Source organism: Phyllopteryx taeniolatus, chromosome 19 (genome assembly GCF_024500385.1).
Source record: "Phyllopteryx taeniolatus isolate TA_2022b chromosome 19, UOR_Ptae_1.2, whole genome shotgun sequence".
Classification (NCBI taxonomy): domain Eukaryota; kingdom Metazoa; phylum Chordata; class Actinopteri; order Syngnathiformes; family Syngnathidae; genus Phyllopteryx; species Phyllopteryx taeniolatus.
In genome coordinates this window covers 14,068,357-14,085,243 of record NC_084520.1, presented here as the reverse complement: position 1 = coordinate 14,085,243, position 16,887 = coordinate 14,068,357, and the positions used below count along the sequence as shown (strand labels likewise).

Here is a 16,887-nt window from a genome sequence, read left to right as displayed (position 1 = left end):
GTCAAACGTCAAAACGGGTCAAAATGTTGCTTGAATGTGCAGAAACGCCAGTGACAGTAAAGCCTTTGTATGCATCGAGCATCTGATAAACAGTCAAGGAGAATATTATTCTTATTTACGATGCTTCCAAATTGGACTCCTGATGCCATTTGTTTTTTGTTTTTTTTTGTTTGTTTTTTAAATAGTGCCTATAGTGCATGTTTACCTAATATAGTGTCCGTAAGTAGGTGAGCCATTTAGTGTGGCGAGAGGCTGCAGTTAATGAACTACTTGTAGATGATGATGATGATGATGATGGGCGAGCGCGTAACGTCACGCCCCTCGCCTCTCTCGCCTCATCCCAGACGAACGAACCCAATTCTTTTTCTTTTTTTTTCCCCCTCCCCAGCCTCAGAGCATCCGCGTCTCCCCGCCTCAACCGAACACGATTTCTATAATAATAATGATGGTAATTATTATGATCATGTTTTCATCTCTTTGGGGGATTTCCACTCGCAAGAAGAGCGATGATGGACCAATAAGGTTTACGCGCCAGAGGAAGAGGAACTAGCTTTGGAAAAAGAGTGCTTTTAAGGAAAACCCGTCAGATTTGTGCACTTACTCGGGGTTTTCCACGCCGTGGTGCAGACGAGGGGCTACGGGGTGACGCGGGGAATGATTCGGCGTGGTCCTAAACGCGTGGAACGGGGGTGCTTTTGTGCGGCTGGTGACCCTGCAGGATGCGCGCGCATGATGACGACTTGTGTCTAACTGCTGGAGCAGAGCTTTAAAAAAAAAAAAAAAGAAAAGAAAAGGCGCCTCACGATGATTTTAACAACTTTTGCCTTCCTCTTGTCATTTCCCGGTAAGTTTTTTTTTTTTTGTCCTTAAATGAGCTTTTTGAAAAGTGCGCGTAATAGTGAGTGAGATTCTATCCCGCAACTGGCAGACTTGGTGTCCAGCTTGAAGGGGGTCGGGGTCGGCGACGGTGCTGCTGCTGCTCCTGGCGGTTCGGGTGCGCGTTTGGACTGCGTCAAGGCCAGCGAGCAGTGCCTGAAGGAGGCCACCTGCAGCACCAAGTACCGCACCATGAGGCAGTGCGTGGCCGGCAGGCAGAGCAGCCTGAGCGCCGCGCACGCCGCGGCCGTGGCCGCTCCGGAGGCGCAGGGCGAGTGCCGCAGCGCCATGGAGGCCATGAAGCAGAACCCCCTCAACCGTTGCAGGTGCCGGAGGGGCATGAAGAAGGAGAAGAACTGCCTGCGCATCTTTTGGAGCATTTATCAAAGTTTACAGGGTGCATACAGTATACTGCGTACGCCTGCATGCTCAATAAGACGAACTTTAAAGTGTCACGTGTGCACAAAACGTCAAGTCACAATTTTTACACGAGAAAAATCTCACGGAACGTCAAAAAATAAAACCACACACATTCAGTACATATGGGTTATTCCAGAATCGAGGACAGTTTACAGTTTTTGGAGGGGGGGAAAAAAGACCATTGACTTCATATTTGAGTAATGTTTTCAAGGAAGAAGAAAAACTAAAGTCAACTACTTGTTTTGACCAGCTCAACATCAAAATTACACTTTTTATGAGCCATTTTATTTGTCACACGACATATTTGGCACAATGCCGTACAATTAAATGAAGTCAAATTTGGAATTTAAATTGAATACTAATTTCATTTTAGCCTTATCTAATTACAGTCTTTGCTCAAGCGTACATGCTAGCTGTGTTAGCTTCTATGCTAACTGGTCAAGAACGAACAGATACACAACTTCAATAAAAAGACTAATAACACGTCTGTGATGACGCGTACCAGAGTTGCCTTGGTTTGAGTGACACACCCTATTATGATTGAAAACATGTTACAGAAAATATGAACAATAGACTAAGGACTTCCCTTCGCTCTACCAATTCAATTCGACTGAGTCACGTAGCTCACTTTCTTTTTCTCCTCCTCGAGATGGCAAAAAGGGTTTTAGTAACAAAGGTTGAGACAACTTCAGAGCATAATTACTATTTAAAATGTGCATTTAAAATCATACCAAAGAATGATTTAAAATGTATTTTCCCGTGTTATATTTGACACAGTACGTAAATTGGTCATCAAAACAGAAGGACAAGCGAAATTAAAAAGCCACTTTAGGGGGTGTTCAAGAGCTGTTTATTATTTGAAATACTATTTTGAAATCACCTTTTCTGTGTCCTCCAATTCTGGAATGGCCCATGTCGTGAAATAATTATGACGAACAGTGGCAGTGGAAACGTATTTCATTGTACTGCCTTTCACTATATGTCGCTGGCGTAGATGGATGAACAACGATATTTCCCTTGCTGTAAAGAAAAACAGTCGTCAGGCCAATGAAGTGAAATTGGATCATTTCCTTTGGTACACCGGATGATCTGTAAACATAACCTTTTGAGACAATCAGTGAACGTAGAAATAGCAGAAACAAAAGAGCTTCAAATGCCCAAAACTTCGGCCTCAATTACGACAAAGGGACGCGCTGCCACTGCCAGGCTGTCAATCATAAATGTCGGGAAAACCTGTGAAAACGGTCTGTTCAAGGTGCTCCTAATAACATGGTTAATATGTCTTCTGTTATAAGTCATGGGGGGTAAAGTATGCTGTATTTAATTAAATATTGAAATATTTGCGCATGTGATGCAGTACCTGCATGTAACGATACGCCGTTCCACACAGGGAATGATTTATTGGAATATTCTCCATACGAGCCAGTCAACAGCCGCCTTTCGGATATCTTTCGCTTGGCTCCCATCATTGCGGGTAAGAACCCATTTTTTTTTAAAAATTGTTTCTTAATCACTGCCGGTCCTCCGTGTTAACATGCACATTTGAATTCAACAGCAGTCAATGGGCAGTGTGTGGCTTAAATGTTTTTGGGGGGGGCTTTTTAGACGAGTTCCTCGGGCCGGATACGGCCCGCACGCCGTAGGTTGCCCCTCCCGACTCACTGTACGAGCGTCTCCTGTATCAGACAGTTGCCCTCGGGATGCCCATTAGCTGCCATCCAAAGCAGTCATCTCACTCTGTGACCAAGTGCGCATCAGTTTTGTCTCTATTTGCAGCACTTATCATTGTTTGTGCACGTGTGTGTGTGTGTGTGTGTGTGTGTGTGCGCGTGTACGCGCGCGCATGTGTGCTAATGGTGGATTTTAAAAGCAATGTATTCAGGAATGGTTGTCCGCAGTTTGTACAGGACATGAGCGCGCAGCTAAGCATGTTGATCTATAACGAAAACACACAAACAAAAAGAGCTATTAACCATCTGTGCACTGCACCGTTAGTGTGTGTTTGTTTTGAGGGCATCTGCTGCAAAGGCAGTCAATCATTGAACTGACCCAAAAAAAGGAGACAACCCCAATATATATATATATATATATATATATATATATTAATATTCTTTCATATAATGAGGTGCTATTCCTCTCTACCAGTTATTCTCAAGAATTTAGTCGATTTTGGTACAACACGTCATGCATGATTAGTTGAAACTAACATTCTGAGGGCAACATTTTTGATGTAGTTTTTTTCATTCGTGGAAAAAATATGGCACAATAAAGCAAGTGGCATAAAAATACATTTTCTATGTAGAAAAAGTGTATAGTTTTGAAATTATGTTAGCCAAACTTGTGCAGCATGTTGGGGCTACAGTTGGTGTGTTGCAGTCTCATTTGAAACACGACAGTGCGGAACATGAAGAAGGATTTGGTACAAAATGGACGCTTTGCTTTTAAGGAATGAATCTCGCTAGGTATTTTTATCCGATTTATCATATGGGATAATTGGTAGAGTATTCGATTCCTAAAACTATTCGACAGCTGCAGCTCTAATTGGTGTTTAACATTTAGTACAAAATTTCATACAGTGTTTTCTCCAAATTAAGCAAGCTACTGCAAACGGCGGCCATATTTGTGGAGTTTGTTTTGTTGAACGTGCACATGGAGCTTCAACTCGACAGTTTCATTTGAAAGCAATATACAGTCGTGCGCAATTTAGTTTGATTTCCTCCTAAATCCTGAAATACATACAGTAACTTTCTATGGATGAATTACAACTTCAATCTAAAATCAAATCCCCTCCTAACGAGATTTTTGAGTCTGCAATTAGATTGACGGTCGCCATGATTTATCACAGAAACAAATGGTAGGATGCTATGTCGTAACATTTAACAGCATTTAAATACGAGTTGTGGTTTCCAGTGTGTTCTTTTTATTATAATTATTTAGTGGGTTTTTTTTTCCCCCATGTGCTGCAATCAGTGGAGAGGGACTGCGAGAAAAAAAAATGGAATTGGAAACAAATGGTTGGAAGGTTCGCAGATAAGGAATAAGGCTCGCCATGAATCAAAACATGGACTGTTTTAACACAAAAGGAGAAAAACGGGTTGAAATTTTTGTGTACTATGGTGTGCTCATGAAGTTTAGATAAGACGAAGTGAAGCGTGCCTGAGCATACCCGAGCAGCTTGGATGTTTACTCTCCATTTTGGAACAGGCTGGAGCAGTTATCCAATGTTGTTTTTTTAATTAATTAATTGGTCCCCAAATGACTGTATCTTGGTTCAATGGAAAACGCCATAGGCAGGCTAACGGATAGCATCGGTGTCACGGTGTTAATGAGCCTTTAAGCAAAAGATAATTGAGTGCAATCTGTGAAGCAACACATAGGCAGACAGCATCCTATTCAAATGTATTCTTTATCCTCTGCAAAGAAGAGCTTACATTTCTGCAGCTTACTGAGGAGTTTGGATGGGCTTGGTGTATACCCGCATGTCTAGTATACTGCCCCCAGGTGGCCAAGGAGAACACACTGGAATGAGCAGCACAATGTCCATTGAATTAAAGAAAAAAATGTGTCAAATTCTTTAATTCTTTACATTGTGTTTAATTATATTATTACTGTGTTTTTATTACATACTATATTTGAGGGTTTTTTTTCTTAGTAAGTTTCAAGTTCTTCGTTTTTTGTTTTTTTTTGGGAGGTTGGAACGGATTAGTGGCATTTCCATTCATTTCAATGGGGACGGTGATTTGAGATACGGATCTTTTGATTCCCAGTGTGGTCACGGAAGGAATTAAACACACATCTCAAGGCGCCACTGCACGTCTCGTCTTATTGCAAATAGCTAAGTCACACTGGTGACGTACCTTTGTGTGTACTTGAAGCAAAGTGCGCCATGTGGCGGTCGGGACACCTTGAACGAGTCACGTGTCAACGTCACGTTATTTTCATCGTGACTCATCACAAAAATGTCAGGAAGCAACCGACGCACACAGCGCTTCACATCGTGACTAACCTCGTGTCGATGTACTTTGACATTGTGCCACATCGAAATGTTATTGAGGGCGCGCAGCATGCCCCCACCAAGATGGCTGCACACGACACACCGGTGGCTAATTGTGGCTTTTTGATGCTGTAACTACGCAGGCGTGCAAGCTCTTGAGGTATGCGCATATACAATAGTGGCGTATAGAGACTCATCTATATGCAAATAACCCTGCTCAAATCCGTAATGTATTGCCACTGATGAGCACTGGCTAAATGAATGCATGCCTTTAATTAGCCAGTGCCAAGTATCATCCCCATTTGGCTGATGTATGCAAAGTCAACAAGATCTTTGATACAGATATAGATATTGCCAGTCACATGTTGTATGATGATGATGATGATGATGATGGACAGCTGGAATTAAGAAGCAGCACCCCAATATGCATATTTTACTCATGAGCTTTTGGTTGCGAGTTCTAGTCTGCGCCCGAGCAACAAAAGCAGAACAGAGGGAGCTCGGTACTGCAAGTGACATTTGGTATGACGATGATGGCACTACAATATCCATTGTTCACTAGTGCACTTTCGGTTTCAAGTTCTAGTTAACGCTCGGGCAACAACAGAACAGATGACAAATCCTGCCTTGAGAAAATCAGGGAAAAGAGGGCAAGAAAAATGCCTTTTAAATCTTTTTCATTTTTGAACTTATGGTAATTGTTGCGGTTGTAGGTTCCATCATACCGTTCACAATATGAATAGTTTCGCCATCGATCATGTGGGGAAATAAGGTAACCAAAATAAAGACGCTTTTATGAAGGCACTTTGGATGGTGATGTGGCATGTCAGCGTGAGTGAAAGTAGCCCCGAGGTAGTCCTATTTGTTTCCAGAACATGTTTTGTCAGGGTCAAAGGTAAGATCCCAGTGTTTGTACACATCAATGGCATCACGGTGGGCTTGCTCAAGGGCGGAAACGTGAGATTTGCGGATTGTCTTTTATGACAAATGAAATTCTAGACATGAAAATCAAACAATTTGTCTTGTGAAACTGTTACAGAACTCTCCGGTAATGACACGCATTACATCTTTGACATTTGGGATTCAACTCGTGCTCATGATGCCTTTGAATTGCATTAAATGAGACAGTAAAATGGAATTAGTCACAGAAGAGACAATATGATCTCAGTGGATTTATTAAAAGGAGAAAAATAGGAAAGGTTCTCTCATGCTGAGGGCACTCTGGTCTATATAAAGAGCCATTGTGATCTTAGTCACAAACGCATACATGCGCGCACACACTCTAAACCCTTGGCAGCATGCACGCGCACACATACAGTATATTATGTTCTCTTAAGGGAGCGAAAAATGTGAAAACGTGAACTATTTCCATCAAACTGAGGTAAACTATTGCCACTTGATTGAGTTGGAACTGAAAGATTACGAGGTGTGTCCTAAGACCTTTGTCCCGAAACAGCAGCAGTCCATGGACTGACTGATACTTGGCCATAAATTTGTTGCTATCGAGCCGAGCCACACACACAAAAAAAAGAAAGAAAAAAAAGAGTTCAATTATTTATTTGAAGTTGTTTTCTATTGTTTTTTTTTTTTTTATGTGGTTAAAAATACATTTGTACTAAGATTTGTTTTCATATTGTTGTTTAATTTGTTTGGTGGTGTGGCCTCATTCAAACTTGAACATTTGCTTGTGTGCCCGCCAGCCGAGGCGGCGTCCACCAAGGAGAACAACTGTCTGAACGCGGCCAAGGCGTGCAACCTCAACGACACGTGCAAGAAGTACCGCTCGGCGTACATCAACCCGTGCACCAGCCGGGTGTCGGCCTCCGAGGTGTGCAACAAGCGCAAATGCCACAAGGCGCTGCGTCACTTCTTTGACAAGGTAACGAGGCCGCGGTGTCATTGCATCGCTCGAAAAACAGGGAAGTCGGACCAAACGTGCTATACCCAATACATACTTCATTGTGCAATTACGTTAGCCTATAAGCATAATTTCCTGCGTCAGTTTTGAACGAAAACAAGAAAAACACAACAAATTCAACAGACAAGAGTCCAGTTGACTCAATTCCACCTTTTACGGATGGCCGTCACAATGGAATTATTTCTTCCGCCTTCTCCCTGTTACGTGCGCACACTCACGGCAGACAATGAGGCGCTCTAAAGGGCTGTCTGATGGGAAGATGCATTTTTTGGGGCGTAGGCATAGCGAGTATCTCCACGTCAGCACTACATGGTGTCTTTTCACATATTTTCAGCAATTATCTCCGAACGTATTGTATTAGAAACAAACGTCTGAATTCACTTTCCACGATCTTTAAGAGAAAGCGTTCTGTTTCCAAGCGCAGGTGCCGACTAAATACAGCTACGACATGCTTTTCTGCTCGTGTCCGGCGGGCGACCAGACGGCGTGCGCCGAACGCCGCCGCCAGACCATTGTGCCCGCGTGCTCCTACGAGGACAAGGACAAAGCCAACTGTTTGTCTCTGCAGAACGCCTGCAAGACCAACTACATTTGCAAGTAAGTTTTCCCTCTCAACCTTGCAAAAAGCCTCTTGGCACCATAGTTTTTTTTTTTTATTTTCTTCCCCAAAACAGGCAGCCATTATGTTGAGTAAGCATCTATGTGGTAATTCAGATTTATTTTAAGAACAGATAAGCACTGTTCTTAGGGGAAAAGCAGAACATTGGCAATGTTAATGGAAAGAAAATTGCTAGCTTGGTTGGTCTCTGGCCGTCGTGCCATTGTGTCTTAGCGGCTGCAATCCCGATCCGAATCGTGTCAATTGAATAGAGAAAGTCTCAGTTCAGAGCTTTTAAAGCAATCACTCTAAATTATATGTACGACGGAAATGAGAGTTCCGCGATAAACGCGTCACTCGCTTTGGAATTGTTGGAAACGTCGCCGTGTTTCGTAAGGAAAGTGCTTCATGACGCAGTGTACTTGGAAACTGGAGCAACACTCACAAGTTGTCTTGTTAAAGGAGTCAATTGGACCGTTCCAGACAGGAAGGGGAAACAATATTGCAGTCATGAGACTTAAAACAATTGAAATGAAAAAGAAATAAACCAATTACTGAATGAGAGAACAATTAAAACATTGAACACCAAAAAAAAAAATGTTTGTTTCCCTCTGATATATCAGGACTACGAACGCGACATCTCCCAACACCATCCGCGATGGTTTTTGCACTTGTTTCCAGGTCTCGACTGGCAGATTTCATTAGCAGCTGTCAGCCAGAAGCTCACTCCGTATCCGGCTGTCTGCGGGAGAACTACGCCGACTGTCTGCTCGCCTACTCTGGCCTCATCGGTGAGCGCTTTCCTCGCTCGAATACTCCCGGAATATTGTGACTGGGCTTGAAAATGCAATAAACGTGCAATCGTAAAGCATTTGCAGTTTAATTTGGTTTGTAAAAGTGCCTCCCTGCAAGGTGTTTCCTTGTAATCCCGTGTGTGTTTTGCTCAGATAAGAAAGGTGACGGCTTACCAAACAAATTGATGGATTCATTTTATTTATGAGGAAAAATAACAAGGCATCCCGAGATGAACAGTTTTTCGGGGGGGGGGGGGCTTGGGGCAAATAAATTCAACGTAGTATTTGGAAATTTTATGACTGAAATGAATGCTGGCATTTTATATTCAGGGTATAGCCAAAACTTAGGATTCGGTACAGACCTTAGTTTTAAATTCACGGTTCGGTTCACATTGGGAACAAAATGCAAAGCAACCAAAGGCTAAAAAGTATCGATATTTTCATTTGAGAATTGATTTTCGGGCTAAAGGTCTGGTATCGATATTTCAGTATCAATCAGCACATCACTAGCTAGCACAAATTCAAAAGATTTCTCATCTCCCTCGTCTTTCATTTTGCAGGCACGGTGATCACGCCCAACTACGAGCGGTCCCTGGGCATTCGCCTGTCGCCGTGGTGCGACTGCAGCAGCAGCGGCAACAACAAGCCCGAGTGTGAGAAATTCGTGGAGTTCTTCGCCAGTAACCGATGCCTACGTGAGTGGCAGAAATTACAAAGAAAAAAGGAAAACAAGGACGGAGGACTACAGCGTGCCCCTTTAAAACTGGACACATTGGATAATTAGGTTTGAGCCCCCCCAAATCTGTTCAGAAAATAAAATGCGCACGTTCCTGCAGGGAACGCCATCCAGGCATTCGGCAACGGTACCGACGTCGGAGTGTGGCAGCCTCAGCCCCCCGTCGAGACCACCGCGGCGTTGGGGAAAGACGCAAGCGGCGATGTGGCGGACGCGCTCACCGGCATGAGCAAACTGGACCAGGACGGTGACGCGACGTATCACGTTTGCGGGACTTTACAGGTCGAAATTTCCTAACCTTCATTGAGCTAACGCACATGAGGAAAATCTCACCACTTAACGATGCACAGGCTAATCGCAAATTCTGCCATTTAGGAGAAGAACATTTGATGGTTCTGCCTGTCACTACACATCGCTGACATAGATAGTTGAAAAAAGAAAATTTTTGGAGCAATTGAGAGAAATTGGATCATAACAGTGGTTGGTAGTCACTGACGTTTTATTGATCTGAACCCAAAAGTTGCTTCGATGTGAATGAACGTATTAAGAGTCAGTGCTACCATATGCTACCTATCCCGCCCCCTGGGCACCAACATGAGACGTCACACTTTCCCAAGCTGTCATGTCAAAGCTAATTGGTTGCCGTGGCAACGACAGGAATGGGCCGCAGGGTTGTCTGAGATCCCATTTGGGAGCGTGCGGAGGGAACACTTTGTCATAGTAAGGGCTGCACGAAAGTCGTGTTTTCGAGGACGACGTAGCATTTGATCACAGATCCCACTGGTCTCGGTGCATCTTTGTCGACGCAAGAACCTTATTTATTTGGAACGGTCGCCGATAGACTGATCATTTGCGTTTTTAACCGGTCCACTACTTCAATCTTCCAAACTTGATTTTTTTTTACTTTGTCAGCACAAGAATCCTAGAGGACTGCTAAATGGCCCGAGTTACTTCAACCGCTTTTTTTTTTCCCCCCAAGGATTAGTTTGTCAACATGTGACAGTGGCCAGGCTCAAAACTTAAAATACGTCACAACCAAACGTTTATATGCACAATCAATCAATATTTTGAATGCAAAATCAAATCTGACTGGGCAGAGCAAAACTGTTTGACTGGCAAAACACATCTGTCTCAATTTGTACAAAATACATTTAATAATCAGATAAGTCTGTGTTAAGTCTAATGTATTTCATTTCAATGTTTCATGTTTTTTTTTAGATAAATATAGATTGTGAACCGCTGCAGATGTATGAGACAGTTGCACCCTTTTATAGTGCATTTTTATTTGTATTGCATTGATGATTTGTATAATTGCGAAATGATAGTGGCAGTATTAAGAGGTGAATGAAGTCAATTCAGACCCCTGTGAAGGCCCCGGTACCAAATGCACAGTCCGCCACGGTGTACATATGCTACCTAACCCACACTGATTTTGCAAAGTAGAAAACACAATGGCAGCGCAAGATGCACCATACTGAATACATATATTTTTTCCAAATAAGATGATAACTGTTATTTTAAGTGATACAATCTATCAAATTGGCTTTTAATGGCAATAATGTGATTGATGGCAGCTCAAAGGACCAGCAAGAGAGCAATTCATCATCCTCAGAATTCTCCGCGTGGAGTGTTTGCAAAATCTGGCCGGCCACTGTGGCCTTATCGTCGCTTTGTGTGTGCCTGTGCTTGTTTTAATGAACCGTTAAAAGGGGTTTGGAAAAGTTCAAATGTATCTGTAAAATGTAGAATGATTGTAGCCTCCACATTAGGATCAATTTTGCAGCCTAAAGGAAATGTTTTCATTCCAAACGGCTAACAAAAGGTCACATTTTTCTGCTTCCAGGCACAAAAACTGCTGTCCAATCGTACGGAGGATTCTACTTTGTGTGCGGTAAGGACGGCTTTTTTTGTTAGTTATCAAAATTGGTATTGCGTGAAATGAACAGTAAACAATCTTTACTTTTGTACATAAGTACATTGCATGGTCCGAAGAAGAATCAAGACTTCAACTTTTACCAGTGTTTTTTTTTTTCTTTTTCTGTAGTATCTGTACTTCTACATAATGACAGCGTGTGAATGAATACTTTGTCCACCTCTTTTTGTTTCTCCCTCAGGCGGGCGACTCGAACGCCGTCGCGAGGAGCTCATCGGCCGAACTCCCCCGTCTGCGCGCGTGGAGTCTGCTGCTGCCTCTGGCCTTTGCCCTCACGGCGACGACAACGTTCCAGCTCGGAGGAGTCCCGCTCTTGTAGAGCATGAAAGATCGGCATTCTCTTATCAGGACCTTTTCGAAGGATTAGAACAAACAAACAAACAAAAAGTCAGAACACGAAGGGATTTCCAGATTTTTAGGGAGGACTCGTTTTGGACATTTAACAGACGCCAAATGTGAAGATGTGTGGACTCTTTCAAATCTCTACGTATGTGTTCTGTGGTTTGTCCCGTCAACCAAAACTGCAATCACTCAATAGGAAGACAACGAGTCAAGTTTTGCTGTTATAGTCATTGCCTTCAACAAGGGTGTCCAATTTAAAAAAAAATTAGGGCTGCAAAAAGCCCCCCCGAGCTACAGTTTGGACACCACTGCTCTATACAGCAGCTTTTCTCAAACTTTTTGGGTCCAAGGAATCCTTGCAGGGGAGACATTTTTCCAGTGGCTGCTTTCATAATCCGAACAGCAAATAAACATAACGACCATGCGTACCCCTAAATTTCATAGATAAAAACATTTGAGGGGGGGGAAAAAAAAAAAAAAAAAAAAAAGAAAGGAGTTATGCTAATATTTAAGCAAGTATAGAAATTGTCAGGATGAAAAAAACATTTAACATTTTTCCAAGATGGTTATAATATTGTGGTATTAAAGTCAATGTGTAACAAGAGAGGAGAAGTAAATTTAAAAAAATAAACCTTATATTCTGGCGAAGACACATATTTAAAAAAGATGGTGCAACCGTCCCCATATGCAATTTTTTTCCCCAAACGAAATTGACTGAAAATTCTTTTGCTAGCCCCCAAGCTACAGTTTGCGGAAACCCCAGGGACCCCAGTTTGAGAACCCCTCCTATACAGTATTTATTAGGATTTTGGTCCTTAACGGAGTTTCTCTCATGTACGATCAGTATTAGGTCAGCTTTGTCGTCATAGCCGTTTGTGGGTTGAAAAAGAACATTTTGTAAATACCAAACCGTGGAACACAATTGTCTGCAATGGCGGTTCACACATTGTTGCTTCTTCAAAGGGAGCAAGTTGTTTAGTTTTGTTGAAAGAGACTATCATCTCTTTAGTCACGCTACGCAAACTTATCATCGTGGTAACAGTGACTGTAAACTACATTCGAACAAGATAAAGTTTTATGTAACTGCACGGATGCGGTATTACACAACCGACATTATTAGGAAACATTCGGAGCGAGCAGGGTTGCAAAGCCGGAAACTTTCCGTGGGAGTAAATTGAAAAGGTGCACTGATGGAATTAAATCCAGAACAATGTACATCATATTGTTAAATGAAATCATTTAACAGCATCATTTTAGTGAACACAAACACGATTTATGCACATTTATTTGGCCAGGCGTCCTCCATGCATTGAAATGTTATAAATAAATCGGGGGGGGGGGGGAATTCTCATTAATTTGAACTAAAAGCTTTGAATATGTCCACCATTCCTCATCTCATATATTTATTTCTGGTAATTAACCAGATTAGTTTTTTTGTAAAATGAAAATTATGCAGACTGTTTTTTTTTTCCAATTTTTATTATTATTATTAAATCATATTGTCATCCGTCAAAGCGAGCCGGTATTAAAAACTATATTACAATATATTGGGGGGGGGGAAAAACACCATGGCCTGTTACATGAACAACCACACAGTGATATAACAAAGGCTTTCCCTGTAATAAATGGAAATGTGTGAAAATCACTTCAATGTAAAACTCAGACTTCCAAATAAATGGGGATACGGTGTAAAAAGTCAATAAAACAATGTTTTGCAAATGGTGTTGACTTAGTCTTATATGTGTAACAATGTTCATGGGGACTGATTTGATCACGTTACTTTTGAAGTACTTTTTAAATTTGTAGATTAGTGTTACAATTGCGCTGGGTTACCTTGGGACCCGTTTTGGAAACGCTTCCAACAGAGCATTCAAACCAAAATGTAAAATGACTTACGGCAAAGGTACGTTTCCATTTAAAATGAAATTTAAAAAAAAAATGTTTTCTTCCTGTAATCACAGCCACGTTGAATGAACTGCTCAGCTAAAATTAGTGGGCAGGTGTAAACACAACTGGTCTGGATTAGAAACTCGGAGTGGACCAATCAGAATGTAGAGGGCGGGGCTAGGAGGTGTGGTTTATGAATTGACACACCCCAAAAATAAATTCTAAATTCAGACTTGGCACTGTACTGTATGAACACAAAAAAAAACAATCACGTAACAAGCAAGAGGTTCACTGCACACTTATAATACAATGTACAAGTTTGTATATAGACGTACAACACTAATTACATCCGGTTCAAAAATACCTACATACAGTGGGTATGGGAAGTATTCAGAACCCCTTACATTTTGCACTTTTTTTTTTTTTTATATTGCAGCCATTTGCTAAAATCATTTAAGTTCATTTTTTCCCACATTAATGTACACAAAGCAACCCATATTGAAAGGAGAGAGAAAGAAAACGGAATTGTTGAAATTTTTGCAGATTTATTAAAGAAAAACTGAAATATCACACAGCCATAAGTATTCAGACCCTTTGCTGAGTATTTAGTAGAAGCACCCTTTTGAGCTAATACAGCCGTGAGTCACTTTGGGAAGGATGCAACAAGTTTTTCACACCTGGATTTGGGAATCATCTGCCATTCCTCCTTGCAGATTCTCTCCAGTTCTGTCAGGTTGGATGATGAACGTTGGTGGGCAGCCATTTTCAGGTCTTTCCAGAGATGCTCAATTGGGTTTAAGTCAGGGCTCTGGCTGGGCCATTCAAAAACAGTCAGGAGTTGTTCTGAAGCCACTCCTTCGGTATTTTTTCTGTCAATATGGGGTGCTGTGTGCACATTAATGACAAAAATGAACTTAAATGATTTTAACTAACGGCTGCAATATAACCAAGAGTGAAAAATTGAAGGGGTTCTGAAAACGTTCCGTACCCACTGTATATTTCTTTCCTGTTCTTTCCTCCATTCACTATTGCACAGTGTACACAGCATGATGGCTTTTCCCAGCCGTTTAAGAGTTTCCACTATTGTCAGTCACATCACATCAGGGCGACACAGTCGGACAAGGACAGCAGCCTGTATAGAGGACAGACTGTAGAGGAGACAGGAAGGAGGAGGATGGGAGGGAGGAGGGGGCAGGGGGGACGGGTGGGGGGCTGTCTGGTGAAGAATATGGCCCACCTGTTTTAACACGGTGATGGACTACTGGACCAAGAGAGAGCACATAAGATTTATTAGACGTGCCAGCAGCTCCAAAAAGACACAAAATGTTCTCTACGTGTCAGGCATGTCGACAAGATGGCTACCTACTGTGGATTGACACACTTTGGATGAGATAAAATATGTGTGTGTACTTAAGAGTATTATACAGTATATTTTGAACATCTTGCCAATGCATGCAAATATTGAAACGGCATAACACTAATAAAATCCACACACGTTTCAGAAACTAAACAATATGGCTGACTGAATGCTGGAGACGCCGCTATATGGAGCAGTTCGACTCGTGATAATTATTGCTGCCCATATTTTACGCTTCCATTATCAAAGTGGTTCTGTGTTAGCTGCCACACACGGGGGCTGGTCTAATTACTGAAACTTTGACCATCGCAACTCTTCTCTGGAGGAGGAAGAGAACTTTTTTTTTTTTTTTTTTTTTATAAAAACGCTGCACCTTCCCTTTAAGCACGGAATCACACATTTGGATCTCTTCAGTGGAGTTCAGAAGCACAGATAAGAGATGAAGCAGCCTACATAGAAAAAAAATGGACAAGTTTATAAAACCACTCATAAAAAGTAGATCTAACGAAGACGATGACCTTTAAGAGAGCTGCTGTAGCCGTCTTTGATTGGATTGCTTTCTTTCAGAACCACCAGGACTCTTCCTAGAGCTGACTGCCCGTCTAAACTTTCGGCAAGCTTGTGGCACCATGTTCATAAAGACTGCAAGTATTGAGAAAAGCAGGGAGGACTTACAGTTGATATGAAAAGTCTACACACCCCTGCTGAAATGGATCTGCAGAAATTGCTAGCAAGCATTGGCTGTTTAGTACATGTGACAACAATCTACAGACTTCTTCACCAAAATGTGTTATGGTCTGATGAAACAAAGATTGAACTTTTTGGCCATAAATCCAAAAGGTAGTACTGTATGTACAGTTTGGTGCAAACAACACTGCTCATTACAATTTGAATGTCATTGGTTAATTTTGAAAAGCCACATGCCACTTATGAGGTGTGCACACTTGCGCAAATAATCTTGTGGTTTTTTACTTTTTTTTTTGGTAGTTGTACAGGTTAGCCAGTCACATTCATGGTGGAAAACGAAATGATGTAACCTTGTCGAATTTTTTTAATACCACAAAAACAGGCATTTGAACAGCAGTGTGTATACTTTATCCACTGCATTTTATTTTATTTTTTATTTATTTATTTATTTTTTTGGGGGGGTGGGGGTAATTTGCAAAAACATTTTATTTTCATGTCAATATGATGTATGTAGAAAAATGTGAATATAATCTATTATGGCATAAAGTTGTTTCATAAAATGTGGAAAAACAAACTGAATACTTTCCAGATGCACTGGAAAAAGTTTGATTTAGCACACAGGACAGTTGACCTAACAATACTTTTTTTTTTTTTCCCCCCCCCCTCAACACTGTTACATTGCAGCCATCTCTGCCGTGTCTCCAACAACAGGTGCAAAATGGAGGACAACAGTGTCACACCTCCTGATACAAAACACGTCAAACGCCCTGAAACAGATAGTTTGCAGCACGCAAACTGGTCGTACCAAACAGTCGGCGATAAGCAGCAGATGCCAATCATGGCACAGATGGGAGCCTGAGGGCAGCCGCCCAAATGCTGGTCACACAGAGGAAAAAATACCTAAAACAGTGTAGATGTAATTATGATATGAGAGAGTAGTAACACAAACTGTCATATAAATGTTGCCTTTTTTAAGGCTTGTCAGGCAATGAGTGTACTTTTTGGAGTGTCAACAATGATGAATTTCTGCAGCAGAAATGAGAAAGCATGATTAGGAGTTCCCCCCCCCAAGGAAATTTATATCTATTTAGTCCAGTTTAAACAAAATGTAGCATTTTCATGAATAGATTTAAAACAACCCCCTAAACTCTAGGATACTTGGGGATGGTACACTGTCTACGCCACAGAGGGAATTTGAGGAAATACAGCATTTGCTAAGTCATTTCTTGGCCTCATAACTGTTGCATGTAAATCCTAATACAGCGGAAATACACGCTGTAGTCACCGCACTGACAGTTTGATTCCCATTGTACTCAACACTCGAGCGGAGCCATTAAATGACAAA

At 41.7% G+C, this 16,887-nt stretch overlaps 2 protein-coding genes across 3 annotated transcripts in view; one reads left to right on the top strand and one right to left on the bottom strand.

Moving 5' to 3' along the window:
- The window catches only part of nrg3b (neuregulin 3b), a 237,616-nt gene extending 226,071 nt beyond the window's left edge, over window positions 1-11,545 (bottom strand). For both annotated transcript variants that reach the window (XM_061756160.1, XM_061756162.1), the window contains exon 1: window positions 11,430-11,545. The gene's annotated coding sequence lies outside the window, so the exon portion shown is untranslated. The remainder of the gene's footprint in view (window positions 1-11,429) is intronic.
- gfra1b (gdnf family receptor alpha 1b) lies at window positions 367-13,330 on the top strand. Its single transcript, XM_061756163.1, has 10 exons — window positions 367-844; window positions 929-1,273; window positions 2,687-2,770; window positions 6,991-7,169; window positions 7,633-7,805; window positions 8,488-8,597; window positions 9,161-9,295; window positions 9,437-9,618; window positions 11,180-11,227; window positions 11,451-13,330. Exons 1-10 carry the CDS (start codon window positions 805-807, stop codon window positions 11,586-11,588), a joined length of 1,434 nt encoding a protein of 477 aa, XP_061612147.1. The 5' UTR covers window positions 367-804; the 3' UTR covers window positions 11,589-13,330.
- Window positions 13,331-16,887: the final 3,557 nt, after the last annotated feature.